Source organism: Odontomachus brunneus, unplaced genomic scaffold (assembly GCF_010583005.1).
Source record: "Odontomachus brunneus isolate Ranch 3 - 2012 unplaced genomic scaffold, Obru_v1 Obru_scaffold_052, whole genome shotgun sequence".
Taxonomy (NCBI): domain Eukaryota; kingdom Metazoa; phylum Arthropoda; class Insecta; order Hymenoptera; family Formicidae; genus Odontomachus; species Odontomachus brunneus.
In genome coordinates this window covers 2,008,776-2,026,502 of record NW_022639502.1, presented here as the reverse complement: position 1 = coordinate 2,026,502, position 17,727 = coordinate 2,008,776, and the positions used below count along the sequence as shown (strand labels likewise).

Genomic DNA, 17,727 nt, shown 5'->3' with positions numbered 1-17,727 from the left:
ATATATATATATATATATATATATATATATATATATATATATACACACACATATATATATATATATTCCTAATTCTGTGTGCTTATCATCACATTAATCTTTCAGTCATTCGGTCTGTTGGATAAGAAGAGCATTAAGATCCCGGGTATCAGAGACTTCAGTTGGTCTCCGACTGATAATGTCCTCGCTTATTGGGTACCGGAGGACAAAGATGTTCCGGCAAGAGTAACTCTGCTCGAAATTCCCAAGTGAGTCTCTAAACTCATGTTGAAGTAATCTAGAAAAATAAAGAAAATTAATGAAACAACTCTCTTGTATTCAGTCGTAATGAGATACGAAATAAAAATCTTTTCAACGTGGCCGATTGCAAGATTTTCTGGCAAAAATCTGGTGATTACTTGTGTGTCAAAGTCGACCGTTTTGCTAAGCGTAAGGAGAAGACCGAGCAAAAATACACGGTGAATATAGTCGATCTAATATAGTAAATAATTTAACATCTTAAATAAGAGATATAACAATTCTAAATAATGTATCTTAATGTATCCCGTATGAATTTTGTTCTCAGAAGCTTTTTAAGTAAAGATTTTAACGATTGTTTGCGTTTTCCGTTACAGGGTATGTCGTACAACTTCGAGATCTTTCATATGAGGGAAAAACAGATCCCTGTGGATAGTGTAGAGATAAAGGAACCGATTCATGCTTTTGCGTGGGAACCGGTCGGCAGCAAGTTCGCTATCATTCACGGTGAGATACCCAGCGTGAATGTTAGCTTCTATGAAGTGCGATATGGTCACCAACCCGCTCTTCTCAGTAAGTAATTATTAACATAGTAAAATCATCTGGACTAATTATTTACATAGTAAAATTATCTGGACTATTCAGGAGAATTGAGTCGTTAGAATAATCACTTCTTCATACTTGATTTATGTATTCAGGAAGTTTATGTTTTCAAAATTAACAGTTTATTAAGCATATAGATTCTTCTATATTAGTTAAATTACATTTCACGACACATTGCATTTCCTATTTTTTCCTCTATACAAATTTCATAACGCAAAAAACTTCGAATATGAAAAATGATCATTACTTTTTATATTACGATTTAAAATTTATTAATCATTTCTTAATGTTTTTTTTTTTTAACAGAAAGATTAGAGAAGAAAGCTTGTAACCACCTGTTCTGGTCGCCATCAGGCCAGTTCATCGTTCTTGCTGGTCTGACGACGATGGCTGGTGCTTTGGAATTTATTGATACTAATGACTTCACTATAATGAATTCAACTGATCACTATCAAACCTCCGATGTGGAGTGGGATCCTACCGGCAGGTAAGTTTCTTTTCAAATTGTCATAGCATTCTATTAATCTGAATTCAAATTTATGAAATGAATTCTCACTTGCATTTTCTGGTCAATTTTTTTTTTTAATATAACCAAAATCTCTTTTTAGAATGATTCGTATGACAAAAAATTGATTAAGAGAAAAAGATAAACAAGGAGCTTACAAAATTGTGCATAAGTTACTAAATTCTATTTGTTTAATTTCAGATACGTCGTCACAGCGGTATCCAGTTGGAAGACAAGTGTCGATAACGGTTATTGGATCTGGACTTTCCAGGGTCGTATATTGAAGAGGGTCAATCTGACCGCATTCAATCAACTATTATGGCGACCGAGACCGCCGACCCTGTTAACTGCGGAGCAAATCAAGGAGATTAAGAAGAACTTGAAAAAATATTCGGCACAATTTGAAAGCAAAGACCGCATGCGATTAACGCGTGCTTCAAAGGTAATTAATATTGAACATCTCTTTAATATGCTATTGATATAAAACAATTATTCTCTGGTGATTTCATCCATCCTTAAAATGACATGTCAATTTTAATTTTTGTACTTATGATTATAAATGACTTCTACAATTATCATATAACTAGAAAGTAATTCTTTAACAATTGATTAAAATAATTTCGTAGGAGCTGATCGAGAAACGTTGCACACTGATGAAGGCATTTGAAGAATATCGTACAAAACGTATTGAAGAATGGAACAATCAAAAGAAGCGTCGTCTTGAATTACGTTGCAGTAAGTATACTATATATATACATTTCTATATTATACTATATTATTTACACCTCAAATACATCAAATTAGCATACAGATCGTTATTTTATTATTGTACTGTGAATACAGTACATAACAAAATTCACAAGACATAATTTTACATAAAATAAAACAATTTTATAAATTATAAAATGTTATTTAAATCCTTGTAAAATAAAACTCTTGGGATCAGATTAATTATTATACATTTGCATTTTCAGATATCGACACCGATGAACTAGATTCCGATTCGAAGAACGTGGAAGAGGAGGTTGTGGAGTTTTTCGTCAAAGAGGAAACATTTGTACTTGACGAGAAATAAATCTGTGCGGACAATTGTTAATTGCTGTGCATTTGTCGGTCTTGGAAATCTCTAAGTGCAAGATACAGGCCAGTTTCTATCTGCACAGTATCGTGATCTTAGCCATCGTTGTCGTCGTCGTCATCGTTGCCGTCGTCGATAGTTGCAGCGATTGAATAGTCGTTGCAATTGTCTCAATTTTGTGCATCATGATTGATAACGGACAATCACCACTGTATTATTATTATCAGTGTAACGTTCGTGTTAAAATTGCTTTCGCGTCTCCGGCGCTGCGCAAGAGGCGCCGGCATTGTAACAATAGTAAATTTTATCACATCCCTTACCGGATAGCTCAGGAAGAAGTAATAGAGCTATCAATTATTCAATTTGGCAATATTATAATTTCCAGGATAAAATGCTAATTTATCACTCATGTGAAATAATTTATGGAATGTATATACATGAAATTTATATATATCAAGAATTCCAGAATTCCAGGACAGAAAAGGATTGAATCTTCTTTTAATCTCACAACTCGAAAATTCTTTCACGCGCGTCTTATATAACGCGCGCGCGCGCGTATAGTAGAATTTGTAAATTTGTAGAATTTATAAAAGATCATAGAAGTCAAATTTCGAATTTCGATTTGTAATATTTATAAACTATTCGAGATCCGCGCTAGTCAACCATTCTGGCAAACTTTATTACACGGTCTTATTTGGGAACACATTGCAACTAGAATTAAATAAATTAACACAATAAGTTCTCGCGAAGACGTTTGGACTTCAGAAGTAGTAGCGAAAGAAAAGCACGATCGCGCACACCCAAGCCGATGGTATTCTATCCTGCTGCGAAAAGGTCTTTTTCGTCACGGGTTTCGCACAGGAGAACAATAGCGCTTGCTCTTCATGTAGAGCGTCTTGCAACTTTTTGTTTCTTGTTACTAGAGCGACTTGCGTCTCTAAGTCTCTATTCACTGATCTATATCCTAAAATATTTTGATATTATGAATAGATATAGGAAAAATAATAGAAAATAAAAATTTTTTCCTTACCAAAGTTCGGTGAACCTACAAGAGTCAACGAAGGTCGCTTTTGACCCGGCAAAGTGTACCAGAGACCCTTCGCGTGATACGTCCAACCCGGTTTTACAAATTCCCACAATTTTACCCGCTTCTGTTGATTCATGCTCTCACATAAATCGTAGAAAGATTCTTCTATCCGAGTGTACGCCGCTGGAATTCCTCTAGCAATTCCCTTAGCGTCTGGAAAGAGCACGTAATTATAAATTATAATTATTATTATAAATTAACTATAAAAATATAGAAAGTAATAATGTATGAGATAACGTTGCTTATTCATTAAGTCTCAAGACTTTAATTAAAAGTGGAGTTATTAAATACATATGAAATATAAAAACAAACAATGAATAAGGCAAATAAGAGTCAACCGCTGATTGTAAAAGCGAACAATTTAATAAAAGTCAATGTAAAACATGGATTTATATAAATTTACAAAAAATTCAAATGTTTTGCTCCAAGTTTCGGACCCTCTTCAGTGATAACATAATTACAAAAAATGCAGTTTAAATTAATATCGCTTAAGTCCAATATCACAGTTTTTGATGGTGTGACTAATATTTTCGGAGAACTTATTGATATAAGGAATAACAAAAAATCTTTTAAAAATATATCGCTATCAGTCATGATACGATTTTTGATATTTTGTTGTTCAAAATTTATTAGTTTAGATAAACGTTTTTTTTAAGTATTAAATATGGTCTGTAGTAGGTAACCATTCATTAGTACTTGAAGTACTAATAATAATTAGTAATTAGTATACTGAAGAGGGTTCGAAACTTGAGGACCGAAACGTTTAAATTTTTTGTAAATTTATGTAAATTCACATAACATATTGGCTTTTATTAAATTGTTAATTCGCCTTTATGATCGGCGGTTGGCTCTTAATTGCCTTATTCTTGTTTTGATTATGCATTATGATTATGATTCTTATGTTTTGATCTAGCGTCTCAAGAGCTTTTACCTTTTTCAACATAAGAAATATATTGTCTAACTATAAAATAGATTATTTTGAAGAGAAATCAACACACAGCTTATATACAATATTCAAATACTTAGAATTTTCAAAATTGTATAATAAACTAAAGTATGTAATGATGGACGTACTAAAAAAGCCATTGGCAGTGGGATGTGCTGTTAGAAGATGACATGTCGCCCGGCAATCTTTGAGTACAGCCCAACTGTAGTCGGAGGTCAGGTTGAAATAACCAGTCGCCAGCTTGAGCGTGGCACCGGCTGAAGCGGTCTGCAAGAGTTTCAACGTCACCTCACTATCGTGGCAGATATTCAACTGGCCCATTTGCACCAGTGGGAATATCCACGTGTCTGCATCTGCAACACAAGAAAATGAAACAAATCAACATATATACTATCTTCGATGTACTGTACATTTAATTCAATTAAATAGTTTTTAATGCTTGATTTGGATAAAACCATACAGTATAATCAGACTGATACCAGTTTTGTTCAGATTAGCACGTTTCTCTATCTCATCCTGGAAAAGTGTCTGTATTCTCATCGCGGCTTCTTTGGTGAAGATTCTCCGGGATCCTTTATAAGGATGGTAGTTTGCGGCAAGATTCAAACTTGTGTCGCCATTTGGTTGCAAGAGAAAACTAAATTCCGACACTTTCTCAATCAGTTTATGATAAAAGTCGCATAACTCTCCGCAATCTTCGATTACAAAGTATCGATCTTGCCGATTTGTGAAGTAATCGTTGCTAAGATTTGCCCTAATAAAATAATTTGCATGCATAAATATACCATAAATAAATCTTACAAATATGCATCAATCGCGATTGTAAATAAATCTACCCGCTAATAATAAGATCGTCGTCGATCATATACAGTTTCATATGTTGCAAGCCAATGAGCTCGTTGAAACGATCAGGAATCGCCGCTTTCATGATACCACGCAGTTTCGGCGTGTGATAAAGAAAAACCTTGCAGCAATCGCCGTATTCGCCCTTTAGCAACGGCTCCAGCATCTTTCGGGAGTTCTGCTTACCCCGCGAACCTCTCATATAATCTAGCAAAATCTGAACTTGCACGTTACCGCGGTTCGTACTTATAACTTGCTGTATCACATTCACCTACGTTAAAATGCGAAATTTTATCAGTCAACAAAATTTATTTAGATAACTTAACAATCTTTCCTCATTAATCTCTTTTCCAAACTTCTCTTTTAATTCTTATTTAATTATTATTCTCTCTTCTAATTAATTCTTCTAATTATACATTGCAGTACAGTTATTTAGAAGCAATATTTGTACAAGATTTTTGTTCGTGAACATGTTGAGAAAATGCTTACTAATTCAGACTCTAATGTACCAGTGCCCAAGTACAATGAGGCGAGCGTGATTCTTTTCTTGGCATTCTTACATTTTTTCAGCAGAGTATTGTAAAATACTTGTGGCTTGTGGATTATAGTGATCTGAAAAAACAAAATCAATCTAGTTAAAACAAAATATACATAATATCTATAAGGTTGCTATATATACAATTTTACCTTGGAGCCATTTACTGGAAATGCAGGAGCCATAGTATGCAGCCAGGATAATATATTAATTTCTTGTTGTGTGGAAACATCCATATCCCTTAACTTTTCGTCATCTAGCATGGCTATTTGAGTTTTACTTCTGATAAACAGAAAGTCTATGTAGCGAACCTTTGCTTCAGTTGCAGTGTTTAATAACTTTGGTTTATGAAACCTAAAATAAATATATATGTAAAAAATAAATAAATAATAAATCAATAAAGACATGGTTAATTACTGTTCACCAAGATAATTATTTTACTGTATACAGTACATAAATGTCAAACAATATTTAAAGTTATTGCGCTTATTCGAACTTGTACTTATTATAATCATTTATCTTATTATTATGTAATTAATTTTATATATTTTAATATTATTATTACATGAAATACATTGTTTATACAAAATTTTTATTGCTTTCACATGTCAAATGAGTTTAAAGGTTATGTACGATTAACCTAATAACTTAGACGAAACGCAACATGACACATATAAAACAATATCATATTAACTCGCACGCACCGTTTAAATATTTGTAAAGCTGAACTGTGCATGAGGAGTCAATGTCATAAATAATAAAAACGAATAAATAATTGTTCGTCCGCGCGATTCTGAATTTCAATATGACATAATGGCGACGAGCGAGCGACATCTGTCAGTTGTAACAGAAACTAGTTCCACAAACTATATTTAAATTTTTTCTCCAAGAGAAAGTATACATATATACTTCTATAAATACAATATTATGCATATAATTGTTGTATACTTTAGCTTTTAAATAGCTATTTTGAATACTTTATTCTCTTTCGTTTGTTATTTTTCTATTCTTATATTTTTTATTTTGCTACTACTACAATACACTATTAGATTTTTAAGTTACGCGAATATTTTTTATATTCTGCTTCTCTCTGAAATTTCTCTCTTTTATCGAAACACACGTTCACGTAATATATTTTATAGGTAAATCTGTTATGTAATATGAATGTTTTGATCGAATACAAAATCAGCATAGGTGAGTGGAAGCCCGGTCGCTAAGCAACCGATGAGTACACATTGTCAGCCGTATGATGCATACTTTGCTTGTCCACTAATGTTGTGTATGTACGTTGGCGCTTGTAAATAATATTAGCATAATCACGGAAATAATAAATAAATTAACATGCTTCTCAAATATTTGGGTACTGTCATGTCAGCGCAAGTGAGTAAAATATACATAAAATATACGTGACTTGAAAGTCTTTCAACACAATACCATGATTGTTTGACATTATATATCCGTTAAATTTATTTCTACATACTTATAAAGTAGTGTGTGTATTCTATTTTAAAAGGCCGTTGGATTTTATCATATGCCATTTATATTCTCTTTATATTTAAGGTAGAGTAATCGTTCTTATATTTATATAATTATACATTATGTAATTAGGAATTTGAAAATAGAGTAGTTGGCATAGCATGGTCGCCGAACAATTTGAAGCTAGCTGTTGCATCCGCGGATCGTTCCATCTACCTCTTCGACGAAAATGGTGTGAAACGAGACAGGTTTTCCACCAAGCCTGTTGATCCTAAGGTATACAATTATTTTCTGTGTATTTCAATAAGAATTTTATTCAATTTAATATTACTGACGCTTTTGTTTAGTATACAGAACTTTAAGTTTTTAATTTAACTAAAGATATTTAATATACTTACAATATAATTAATATAGCAATTAATATAATTAATTGAACAACGTACTATTTATTTACAGTTTGGCAAGAAGAGCTACATGGTGAAAGGTATAGCTTTCTCTCCAGAGTCTACAAAGATTGCAGTTGGTCAGACGGATTGCATTGTATATGTATACAAAATAGGGGAAGATTGGTAAGTGTATCGACGTTTGATCCTTCTTAGAAACTCTCAAGAAAGAGAATTAATAAAGTAACATAAATTATTTCATGTTTAATATTAACGATTGCTTCAGGGGCGACAAGAAGGTGATCTGCAACAAGTTTCGGCAAAGCGCCGCGGTGACCTGCTTAATCTGGCCAGCGGAGGGTCCGATCATCATCGGATTAGCGGACGGGAAGGTCCGCGCTGCTCTAGTGAAGTCGCAAAAGGCGCAGACTTTATACACTTCTGACGCTATGACGATAGCTCTGGCTAGCAAGTAAATTAAAGCTTCCCTGACGAAAATAAGAAGTTTCATAAACGTTTGTTTAGCGTTTACGGGAGCATTTGCGGGAGTCCGTTGAGAGTTTAAAAATTGTCAGTAAAGTGGAAATTGCAACACTGTAGCGTTTGAAAAGCATTTGCGTATTGGAAGAGCGTTTGCTGAACAGAGAGAAAACGCTTGTCTTACGGCGTTGTGGGAAGTGTTTTTTAAACGTTTTAAAAGTTTGACAGCAATCTCTCTGTACGAAGATATAGTGTTTATTGAGTGTACTTTGAAAAGCGTTGCTTCAGCATTGTAGAATTTTCATGAAATATTATATATAATATTTGAAGTATTGTAAGTTCTGAAAGCATTCAAAATCCAATGACGTTAAGTAAACGTTCATACAAAGTTTGAAAGCGTATAAACTCTGTGAAAATTCTCATCAAACAATTTATAAAGAATTTTATTTTCGCCAGGGTTATCAATTGTCATTTTAAGTCTTCGTGTACGTTACACAAAATAATCACACGGATATTACGCGCAATCATGCCGTGATGACCGTGAGAACAATCATTTACATTTGATCTCGCTGAAGATAATTACTTGTAATTGTAATTATTTATAATATAATTACTCGTGAATTTATAATTACCTGCGAATACCTATGTAATAATCTCATCGAAATCTCCAATATTGTGACGTTCTTAATACTTCGTAATCCTGACTTTCAGCATCCGCGGCAGCGGCTTTTTGTCGAGCCACGCGGACGGCAGCATCATCCGCTATTATGTCGCCGAGGACGGTGGCGCGGAGCCGTCGGGACGCGTGTGCGTCCACGGAGTGCCCGCTTACGCCTTGGCATGGCCGCAGTCGCACATTTTGGCTGGTGGCTGTGACAAGCGATTGACTTTATACGATCCTTACGGCAAACCAGTCAAGAATTTCGACTTCAGTCGCGACCCGCAAGAGCGGGAAATCACCGTGGCTTGCTGCAGTCCAAGCGGTCAAAGTGTCGCTGTGGGTTCCTGGGACAAGGTGCGCGTCCTAGACTGGACGCCACGTCGAGGTGTCTGGGAAGAGAGCAACGTGCGAGCCTTGCCGAACTTCTATACGGTCACGGCGCTCGCCTGGAGGCGAGATGGCTCCAAGCTGGCGATTGGCGGACTGTGCGGAGGCGTCGAGCAGTTCGAGACTATTTTAAGGTCATTTTTTTAAATAAATATCAATGGAGATGATGAAAAGAGGATCATCGTTTGAATTCTTGGCTCTTAGAAAGCAAATTTTCTATCTAAACTAGGACTTTTACCAGAAGCCAAGTTACGATTTCCCAGACTAGACTAGATTTTCTGTCCAACCTAAGATTTCTTCTTGACTTCTAGAAATAAAAATCAAATAGAAAACTCTAGTTTTGATTTTCCATTCAAGTTTCTTGATTAATTATAAGATGATTTTTTAAAATAAATCATTTTTTTAAATAAATATTAATGGAGATGATGAGAAGAGGATCATCGTTTGAATTCTTGGCTCTTAGAAAGCAAATTTTCTATCTAAACTAGGATTTTTACCAGAAGCCAAGTTACGATTTCCCAGACTAGACTAGATTTTCTGTCCAAAGATTTGATCTAAGATTTCTTCTTGACTTCTAGAAATAAAAATCAAATAGAAAACTCTAGTTTTGATTTTCCATTCAAGTTTCTTGATTAATTATAAGATGATTTTTTAAAATAAATCATTTTTTAAAATAAATATCAATGGAGATGAGAAGAGGATCATCGTTTGAATTTTTGGCTCTTAGAAAGCAAATTTTCTATCTAAACTAGGACTTTTACCAGAAGCCAAGTTACGATTTCCCAGACTAGACTAGATTTTTTATCTAACCTAAGATTTCTTCTTGACTTCTAGAAATAAAAATCAAATAGAAAACTCTAGTTTTGATTTTCCATTCAAGTTTCTTGATTAATTATAAGATGATTAATTATCCAAATACATACATATTTAAGATATTCAGAAATTGTCGAAGATCCTCCAATCTTTCACACTTTCCAGACGCACGGTAGTACGCGGCAGCCACGAAGTGGCCTATGTAGGTCCGAGCCAAGTGGTAATCCGACCTCTGAGCGACTCCTCGCATCGTTCCATCGTCGTGAGATCGCAGACTGGTCTCGAAATCGAGGACGTACGCATTTTGGGCCGTACGGACAACAACGTGGTGGCTCGCACGGCGCGTACCTTGCTGATCGGCGACATTGAGCTAGGTCTGATGAGCGAGATCCCGTGGGAGGACCGACCAAACGGCAGCGAGAAGTTCTTCTTCGAATACCCGGTGGTCTGCCTCATCTTCTGCTCGGGCGAGTTGACGATCGTTGAGTACGGCCAAAACGAGGCGCTCGGCTCCGTGCGAACCGAGGCGGTGAACCCGCACGTAGTGAGCGTACGCGTGAATGAACGACCTTCGTCTGCTGGAGGCGACAACAAGAAGCTGGCTTACCTGTTGGATCCGAGAACCGTCCGTGTGGTTGACCTCTTGACCGGTGGTACCATCAGCATGATCGTTCACGATGCTCGCGTCGACTGGTTAGAGTTGAGCGAAGCTGGTCATCGATTGCTGTCACGGGACAAGAGAAGCCGTCTTTGGCTGAGTGACGACGCGGGTGGAAGGTAGGAGCGCGAAGCATTTAGATACTAGTGTTAAGTCGGTGCGAAAGTTCGTTTTACTTCTCTAATAAAGTTAGAGACGAAATCGTAAACCTGAAGTGAGTTTTACGAGTAGTCTCACTGTCAGTTTCGATATTTTTTCTCATTCGGAAGAAAGCCTTTTAAATCGTTAGATAAAATTAATTAAGCAAATCAACAAAAGTGAACTTTACCGTTTAGGTAATCTATTTTTCGCAGTTAATTTTATATAAATGGTGAAGTCACCTGTTTGATGAGAAAATGACTTGACAGATGAACAGCCTTCTCTCATTGACTTAATATCTTTGTTGAAATTTAATATACAGCTGTTTCTTTATCAGGACGGTCCTATTTTTCTCATTTTATTCTTCTTTCGTTTTACGATTAGAGTCCTGTTGGTGACCGGAGTATCCTTCGCGTCCTGGGTACCCAGCAGCGACGTCGTAGTCGCTCAAACGGCTCAGACCTTGGCCGTTTGGTACAACGTAGATGCACCGGAAGCGGCCACTCTGACACCCATCAAGGGTGACGTGGTGGACGTTGTCCGAGAGGACGGTCGAACGTCTGTAATGGTGGAGGAGCATGGCGCCAAAGTTTCATATCTGTTGGACGAGGGACTGATCGAGTTCGGCACCGCGCTGCACGATAACGACTTCGGCAGGGTCGTTTTGTTCTTGGAGAACATGGGCGATGGTCCACAGGTGGAGACCATGTGGGAGAACGTCGCTAGGAACGCGATGAACGAAAGGAAGATCATGGTTGCCGCGAGATGTTACGCGGCAATGGGCGACGTGGCTTGTGCCAAGTTCCTGAAGGGAGTTGTCGAGGTGACTCTTTTTTTTCTAAAATCGTCATAGTGTCTAAAATAGCGACACGTTCTCGCAATATCTTTCCTGCAACATTTTTCTTCTTATATGAACAAGAATACTCGGTCTTGATTCTTTTCTCTTATTATTAAAAGTATTTAACGTATTTTCGCGATGGCAGTTTTGTCTCCTTCCGTTCTCCACCTAAATATTAAGTTGGTGCAAAAAGGTTTGTTGTGTTTATTAAAGAAAACAAAATTGCGCGCGTCCAAGATTAATAATTTTTACGAGTGAAATGAACAACATTGGTAATTTCTTAGATCTAACGAGGATTTCTCGAAATTCCTGCAAGGATTTAATAGAACAATAACAAATCTTTTGTACACACCAATATTAGAATAATTTTCCACTTTATCATTCCTTATTCCTCATCTCGTAATGTCTAACTTATTTGTTTCATTCGCTTCAAGATTGGCATAAAATATACCACGGAGACAGGTAACGATCCACTAGGCAATCCGGAATGCTGGGCTCGACTGGCAGTGTTGAACGGCGAGTTGAAGACCGCCGAGGCGATTTACCTCGAACAAAACGAGCTGGATAAGGCGTTGGAAATGTACCAGCGCTACTGGCACTGGGAAGATGCGCTGAATCTGGCACAGGGTCGTAGCTGGAGTGGACTCTCGGAATTGCGAGACCGTCATCTGGCTTGGTTGCTGGACAGCGGCCAAGCGGCTCGCGCAGCTTCCATTATAGAGAACACGAATCCCCGAAGAGCCGTCAAGCTCTACCTAGAGGCTCGTCGACCTGGACGCGCCGCTAGGCTGGTTCTCGCCGACAACGAGCTGCTGGAGGACGGGCGGATCGTCGAGGACGTCATCAGCGGCCTCAAAGCCACCGATCTCATGGAACTCGCCGGTGAACTGCTGGAGAAGACTTCCGCGGGCGCTGAGGCGATCGATTGTTATGCTAAAGCCGGTGTCTTCGCCAGAGCTCTCGACCTAGCGCGTAAGGTTGACCCTACACTGGTGGTCGGCCTCGAGAGGGACTGGGGGAAACATCTGGCAGCTGGTAGTCATTACGACGCAGCCATTAATCATTTCATCGAGGCGGGGGAGACGGTATTGGCATTGAAGGCCGCTATTAATGCGAAACAGTGGAGGAAGGCCTTGCAAATTATACAGGTGAGCTCTTGCGCGATGCAACATTTATATTCCACAAGCGTTATGTAAGATGGATCTTTGATATATTGCAGTATTCATTTTTCTTCGAAAAATTCTTCCTGTACTAATACTTGCCATACAGCACAAGATCTCCTAGGGACGTCCCAGAGATGTCCTAAGGATGTAGAAACGTCCCCAGGACATTCTCAAGACATACTCTGGACGTCTTCTAGACATCTGTGCTGTTAGGGTTGTGACCTTTTATATTCACGTCGTTACGAAAACATTTATTTCGTCAAGGTATACTTAATCTACATATATGTATATTTAAAATTGTAATTAATAATCGCCAGTTTTAATTATATTTCCACATTGACTGGCCCCAATTGTTGCCAAATTGGTATATGATTTTAATCAAGAGTCACACCCATATATCGTTAAACGAGATTTCGACAACTCTCTCTAGAAATTTTTTAGAATATTTGATTTAATTGTTTCTTAGATATTATTAATGTATTCAAGATTCTAATTGTATGTTTGAAATTACTTAAAATACGCGTTCATCATGTTAGGTGATCGAAGATGACGATGCCGAGATTCGTCAACAATGCGAAAAGCTGGGCGAGTATTTCTCGTCGATCGAAGAACGGTCCTTGGCGGAAAATCTCTTCATTCGCGCCGGCAATCCTCGGCGCGCCGTGGAGACTCACGTACAGGCAAGCGACTGGATTCGCGCGCACCAGGTGGCTCAGGAATATATGAAAAGCGACGAGGCCAACGAAGTGCTAGCGAAACATGCTGAGAATCTACAGCAGACCGGCGAGCTCCGGCATGCCGAGGCACTCTATGTCGCCATCGGCGATCACGACGCGGCGATTGCGATGTATCGTAAAGCGGGAAATCGAGGAGACATGATTAGATTGGTCGCCGAGCATCGGCCTGATCTTCTTCAGACCACTCATACGCACTTGGCAAGGGAATTGGACACGGCTGGCAAGCCGAGAGAGGCCGAGGAGCACTTCTTAGGTTAGTGTCGAATTGAAACTGATTGCAATAATCAGTATTAAGCTATGAAATGAATGAAGGACTCTTTCGTTTTGTCTTCCCTCAATAAATAATCATGAATTTAATCCTTGACTGATGTCAACATTATTATGTTGTTGAATATTAACTACAACTGTCGTTTGTTATATAAATTATCTCTGTCGGTACATAAAGTTAAGATATCTCAAATAGAAATCAATGATTTATGAGTATATGACTTGCTTAATTAATACGTAAAACGTGTTTCGTTCTAGGTGCTGGTGATTGGCGCGGAGCAGTCGCAGCTTATAGATCCGCGAATATGTGGGAAGATGCGTTAAGGGTCGCTAAGAAAGCTTCAGGGGAGAAAGCAGCCCAGCAGGTTGAGATCTGTATAACTTGTAGAGATATTATAACATGTACTTGGATTTTGCCTATTGTACCTGTTATAGATCTTGATAACTAATTGATCGATTGATGTTACTATACTAAATTTTTCTTCCTCCAGGTCGCCTTAATGTGGGCCCGAACATTGGCTCCAGAATTGGGCGCACGATTGTTGATGCGGCTCAACTACCTGGAACCCTGTCTGCAACTAGCCTGCGAAGCCAGTCTGTTCGAGTGGGCCTTGGAGATCGCTAAGTACGGCACGGCGGATCAGAAGAAGGAGGTGCACTATCGCTACGCTATGGCGCTGGAGGATGAAGGCCGCTTCACCGAGGCCGAGAAAGAGTTCGTGCAGGCTGACAAGGCGATGGAAGCCGTGCAGATGTATATTCACAATCGCGACTGGGAGTCCGCCGAGGATGTCGCGCGCTCGCACAGTCAGGACGCGGTTGCGCAAGTCCTAATCGCTAGAGCCGCCGAGGCTGCCGAGAGCCAAGACTACGCCTCGGCGGAGGCTCTTCTCTTGAGGGCTCACAAGCCGGAGATGATAATAGAGTATTATAAAGTCAGTTCCCTGCCGAAGAATGGATCGTGCAAAGAGTTTTTCGATTGGAAAATAATAATATCTTGTGTAATCTTGTTTTCAACAATGAAATTTCTTTAAATATAGATTTGGAGAAGTTTTCTTATTATCGTGTCTTGCGCGATCGAGAATGATTTCGATTTTAATTTTACTTCATGTGGTAGACGTGTCGAGACGTTAAGAGAAGAGCTTCCCACTCGATCCAATAGCTTTATTGATTCCTGTCAAAATGTTTTCTTCGAGTTTTCAAGATTCGAAAGAGTTTTTTACACGATCCAGTAATATTTTCGTTAATTTTTCGTTTAACGCTCATATCGATCGAAGTTCTCTTCCTCGCCTCATTATCTTTTGATTGCCTACTCATTATACTTTCGTTGTATCTTTTACCTCGATAATTACCTATTTCATGCTTTTCCAATTCCTTTATAATCTTCCAGCCAACCTAAAATTTAAATTCGCCATTTATCCTTTCATTTCGCGATCCTCTCGTCCCTTCGTTATTTGCTCTATGACTTTTACCGACCGCTCATTATCTTATTATTCTTCAGCGCGTACTTTTACCTTGCCGCGTTCTATTTCGGTGAATTTCATCTCTGTAATCGAATTCTTCACTTCAGACGGCCGGAATGTGGTCCGAGGCGCTGCGAGTTTGTCGAGAGTACTTGCCCAGTCAAGAAGCAGCTCTTCGCAGAGAGTTGGGCCAGAAAAGCGCAGGACTCGACGGAGCGAACGCGTTGGAGGAAGCTCGCAAGTGGCTCGAACTCGGAGAAGTACGACCAGCCTTGGATACTCTGATCCTGAACCCGCAAGCGCCGCGATCGTATCTGATTCGCGCGGCTGACATCCTTTTGCATCAGGCGGATCCCGAAACAGCAACGGAAATTGGCGGTGACTTGGGTACCCGCTTGTTCTCCGTTGGCGAACACGCCCTTGCTGCTCAGGTACTTCTCTCCTTAACACTATTTATCTATCATTAGCTCGATGTGTCTAATTATTAATTATTTCGAACTCTAGGAATTATTTTTTAATTATTTTGAGTTATCAATTTGATAAGTTGGACAAGGCAGGAATAGATCTACCAAGATCTCGTGCCCCGTAGGTATTCCTTCAGGCGGATCGACTGAAGGACGCAGTAAGCTCGCTGGTGGCGGTCGGTGAATGGGATCGCGCGCGTCGAATCGTCCGCGAGCTCGCGCCCGACCTCGAACCTTATCTTGAGGAGAAGTATCGCGACGCGATGACGAATGAGGGCGAGATGGAGCGGCTGGCGGAGGTGGACGGTAACGCGGCCCTTGAGATGATGGCGCGCAAAGGTCAATGGAGTCAGCTGTTTGAGGCCGCGAGCTTGCAGAGCCCGGAGATACTGCATCGGTTCGTGGCGCGACGCGCCGCGCAGTTGCTGAAGAGTGACTCAGCGCCGCAGGCGTTGCAGCTTTACGTGCAATACGGCGCGCCCGCGATCTCACAGAATTTCAATCTGTACCTGCAATTGGCGGAGAACGTCCTGAACGCGACTCAGCAGGAATACAGGTACGAGGTGTTATCTCAAGATTATATGAGAACCCGCGGGAAATTGAGGAGGCTTTCCTGTGTCGAGGGTTCTTGCGCCGTCTTCGTGTTTCTCCAGCGAGGAACTCCGGAGTCATGGCGGGCGCTTCATAGCATGTTTTTCTGATGCCCATGAATCACCTGTTTCCATTCGTGATCTCGTTCGCGCGTGGTTCTTTTGTTTTCAAAAATAAACCTCCAAATCTTTCAGTTTCTTCCGTCTAAAAACTCTGATTTATCCGGAGGTTTCTTCTAACTTTTTTCTCTTCTTTCAATAAATGTACATCAATGCTAGAAAAATGATTCTATTATTCGAAATTTGTTTTTTTCATAATGTGAAGTTTTTCTTGATACTCGTATCTTCTTCTCTTTGTTATCAATTAGGATAACGAAGGGTTCGTATATTTTTAATTCATCTTCTATTTTTTCATCTTCTTTATCCCTTTATTTAATATTCGATACGATTCTAGATATCTGGCACAACTGCGTGACATTCTGCATAGTCTTTGCCGTTCGTCGCCACCCAGCGACAGGTTCGAGCGACTTCTGGAAGCCGCGCACCTCTCCGCGGTGAAACACGGCTGTCGTTCATTTCCAGCGCTTTCTAACTTCGTCGTCAAGGCGTCGGTCAGTCTACTACGACACACTGACGTCCTGCATGCCGACAGATGTTACTACGAAGCAGGTACCGCGGCGCGTGACGCTGGTCTCCTGAGCGAGGCTTTTGTCTTTCTCAATCACTTCCTCGACTTGGAGGAATGTATCGAAGAAGAGGGCGACGGCAACGTCCTCGACGTGGACGATCTCCGCGTCACCGATTTTCCGTTGGAGGTGCCGCTTCCGGAGCACCTTGGAGTCGCTCAGAATCAACGCGAGGAGGCGAGAGAGTGGGTGCTGGCGGTGTCAATGGATCAGAAAATCGAGCAGGGTCTACCAGTCGATCCGAGAAGTGTCTACGTGGGCTCGTTAACGTCGCCGACTAGCACGGGCGCGCCTCTTCAGCAATGCGTGATCACAGGCTATCCGGTACGTGGTCCAGTCATCAGATTCGAGGAGTCCAGTCGCGTGGCCGACCGCGACGACTGGACCAAGCTGGTCAACACGGCTAGACAGGCGCCCACAGATTCGCCGCTCAACGACATCCTGGTGTTTCTTCAAGAATGGTGTGGCACGGCGCCTAAGTACTCTTTCTGAAGAGAAAGAGAGCTAAGAGATCTCTCTATCAGTCATAGCTGGAAATCTCTCAACTAGTTCTAGTTGGAAATCTCTCAATCAGTTCTAACTAAAGAGAAAAATAAATGCTAGTATAAAAAATTATCTTGCATATTGTACTTATAATAATAAATAAATAATTAATAAAATAATAAGTTTTCAAAAATTTGATTGATATC

General features: G+C 39.4%; 3 protein-coding genes across 3 annotated transcripts in view; 2 read left to right on the top strand and 1 right to left on the bottom strand.

Annotated features, from left to right (window-relative positions):
* LOC116845501 (eukaryotic translation initiation factor 3 subunit B) overlaps positions 1 to 2,441 on the top strand; it is a 7,689-nt gene extending 5,248 nt beyond the window's left edge. The window contains exons 5-11 of the mRNA XM_032818270.1: positions 106 to 248; positions 323 to 458; positions 615 to 810; positions 1,147 to 1,327; positions 1,547 to 1,787; positions 1,972 to 2,080; positions 2,320 to 2,441. Coding sequence (XP_032674161.1) covers positions 106 to 248; positions 323 to 458; positions 615 to 810; positions 1,147 to 1,327; positions 1,547 to 1,787; positions 1,972 to 2,080; positions 2,320 to 2,420 — 1,107 coding nt within the window. The 3' untranslated portion in view covers positions 2,421 to 2,441. The remainder of the gene's footprint in view (positions 1 to 105; positions 249 to 322; positions 459 to 614; positions 811 to 1,146; positions 1,328 to 1,546; positions 1,788 to 1,971; positions 2,081 to 2,319) is intronic.
* LOC116845503 (CDP-diacylglycerol--glycerol-3-phosphate 3-phosphatidyltransferase, mitochondrial) lies at positions 2,086 to 6,675 on the bottom strand. Its single transcript, XM_032818273.1, has 8 exons — positions 6,539 to 6,675; positions 5,987 to 6,188; positions 5,789 to 5,911; positions 5,293 to 5,570; positions 4,936 to 5,210; positions 4,585 to 4,809; positions 3,454 to 3,663; positions 2,086 to 3,387 (listed from the first exon to the last, which is right to left on the bottom strand). Exons 1-8 carry the CDS (start codon positions 6,568 to 6,570, stop codon positions 3,185 to 3,187), a joined length of 1,548 nt encoding a protein of 515 aa, XP_032674164.1. The 5' UTR covers positions 6,571 to 6,675; the 3' UTR covers positions 2,086 to 3,184.
* A 398-nt stretch (positions 6,676 to 7,073) lies between these two features.
* LOC116845427 (intraflagellar transport protein 172 homolog) lies at positions 7,074 to 17,727 on the top strand. The gene is made up of 14 exons (XM_032818093.1): positions 7,074 to 7,214; positions 7,443 to 7,586; positions 7,767 to 7,879; positions 7,980 to 8,165; positions 8,885 to 9,355; positions 10,200 to 10,811; positions 11,215 to 11,653; positions 12,103 to 12,816; positions 13,368 to 13,821; positions 14,094 to 14,200; positions 14,327 to 14,770; positions 15,406 to 15,729; positions 15,888 to 16,318; positions 16,807 to 17,727. The coding sequence occupies exons 1-14, from the start codon at positions 7,176 to 7,178 to the stop codon at positions 17,528 to 17,530; spliced, it is 5,202 nt and encodes a 1,733-aa protein (XP_032673984.1). The 5' UTR covers positions 7,074 to 7,175; the 3' UTR covers positions 17,531 to 17,727.

What these genes read in the sequence shown, in the direction of transcription:
- LOC116845427 (XM_032818093.1), top strand. Translation starts at nt 7,176, where the DNA reads ATGCTTCTCAAATATTTGGGTACTGTCATGTCAGCGCAA. An exon ending in AGGCCTTGCAAATTATACAG is followed by an intron (nt 12,817 to 13,367) that starts GTGAGCTCTTGC and finishes TCATCATGTTAG; the next exon opens with GTGATCGAAGATGACGATGC. An exon ending in AACACGCCCTTGCTGCTCAG is followed by an intron (nt 15,730 to 15,887) that starts GTACTTCTCTCC and finishes CGTGCCCCGTAG; the next exon opens with GTATTCCTTCAGGCGGATCG.
- LOC116845503 (XM_032818273.1), bottom strand. Translation starts at nt 6,570, where the DNA reads ATGCACAGTTCAGCTTTACAAATATTTAAACG. An exon ending in GTACATTAGAGTCTGAATTA is followed by an intron (nt 5,571 to 5,788) that starts GTAAGCATTTTC and finishes ATTTTAACGTAG; the next exon opens with GTGAATGTGATACAGCAAGT. An exon ending in TGCTAATCTGAACAAAACTG is followed by an intron (nt 4,810 to 4,935) that starts GTATCAGTCTGA and finishes CTTGTGTTGCAG; the next exon opens with ATGCAGACACGTGGATATTC.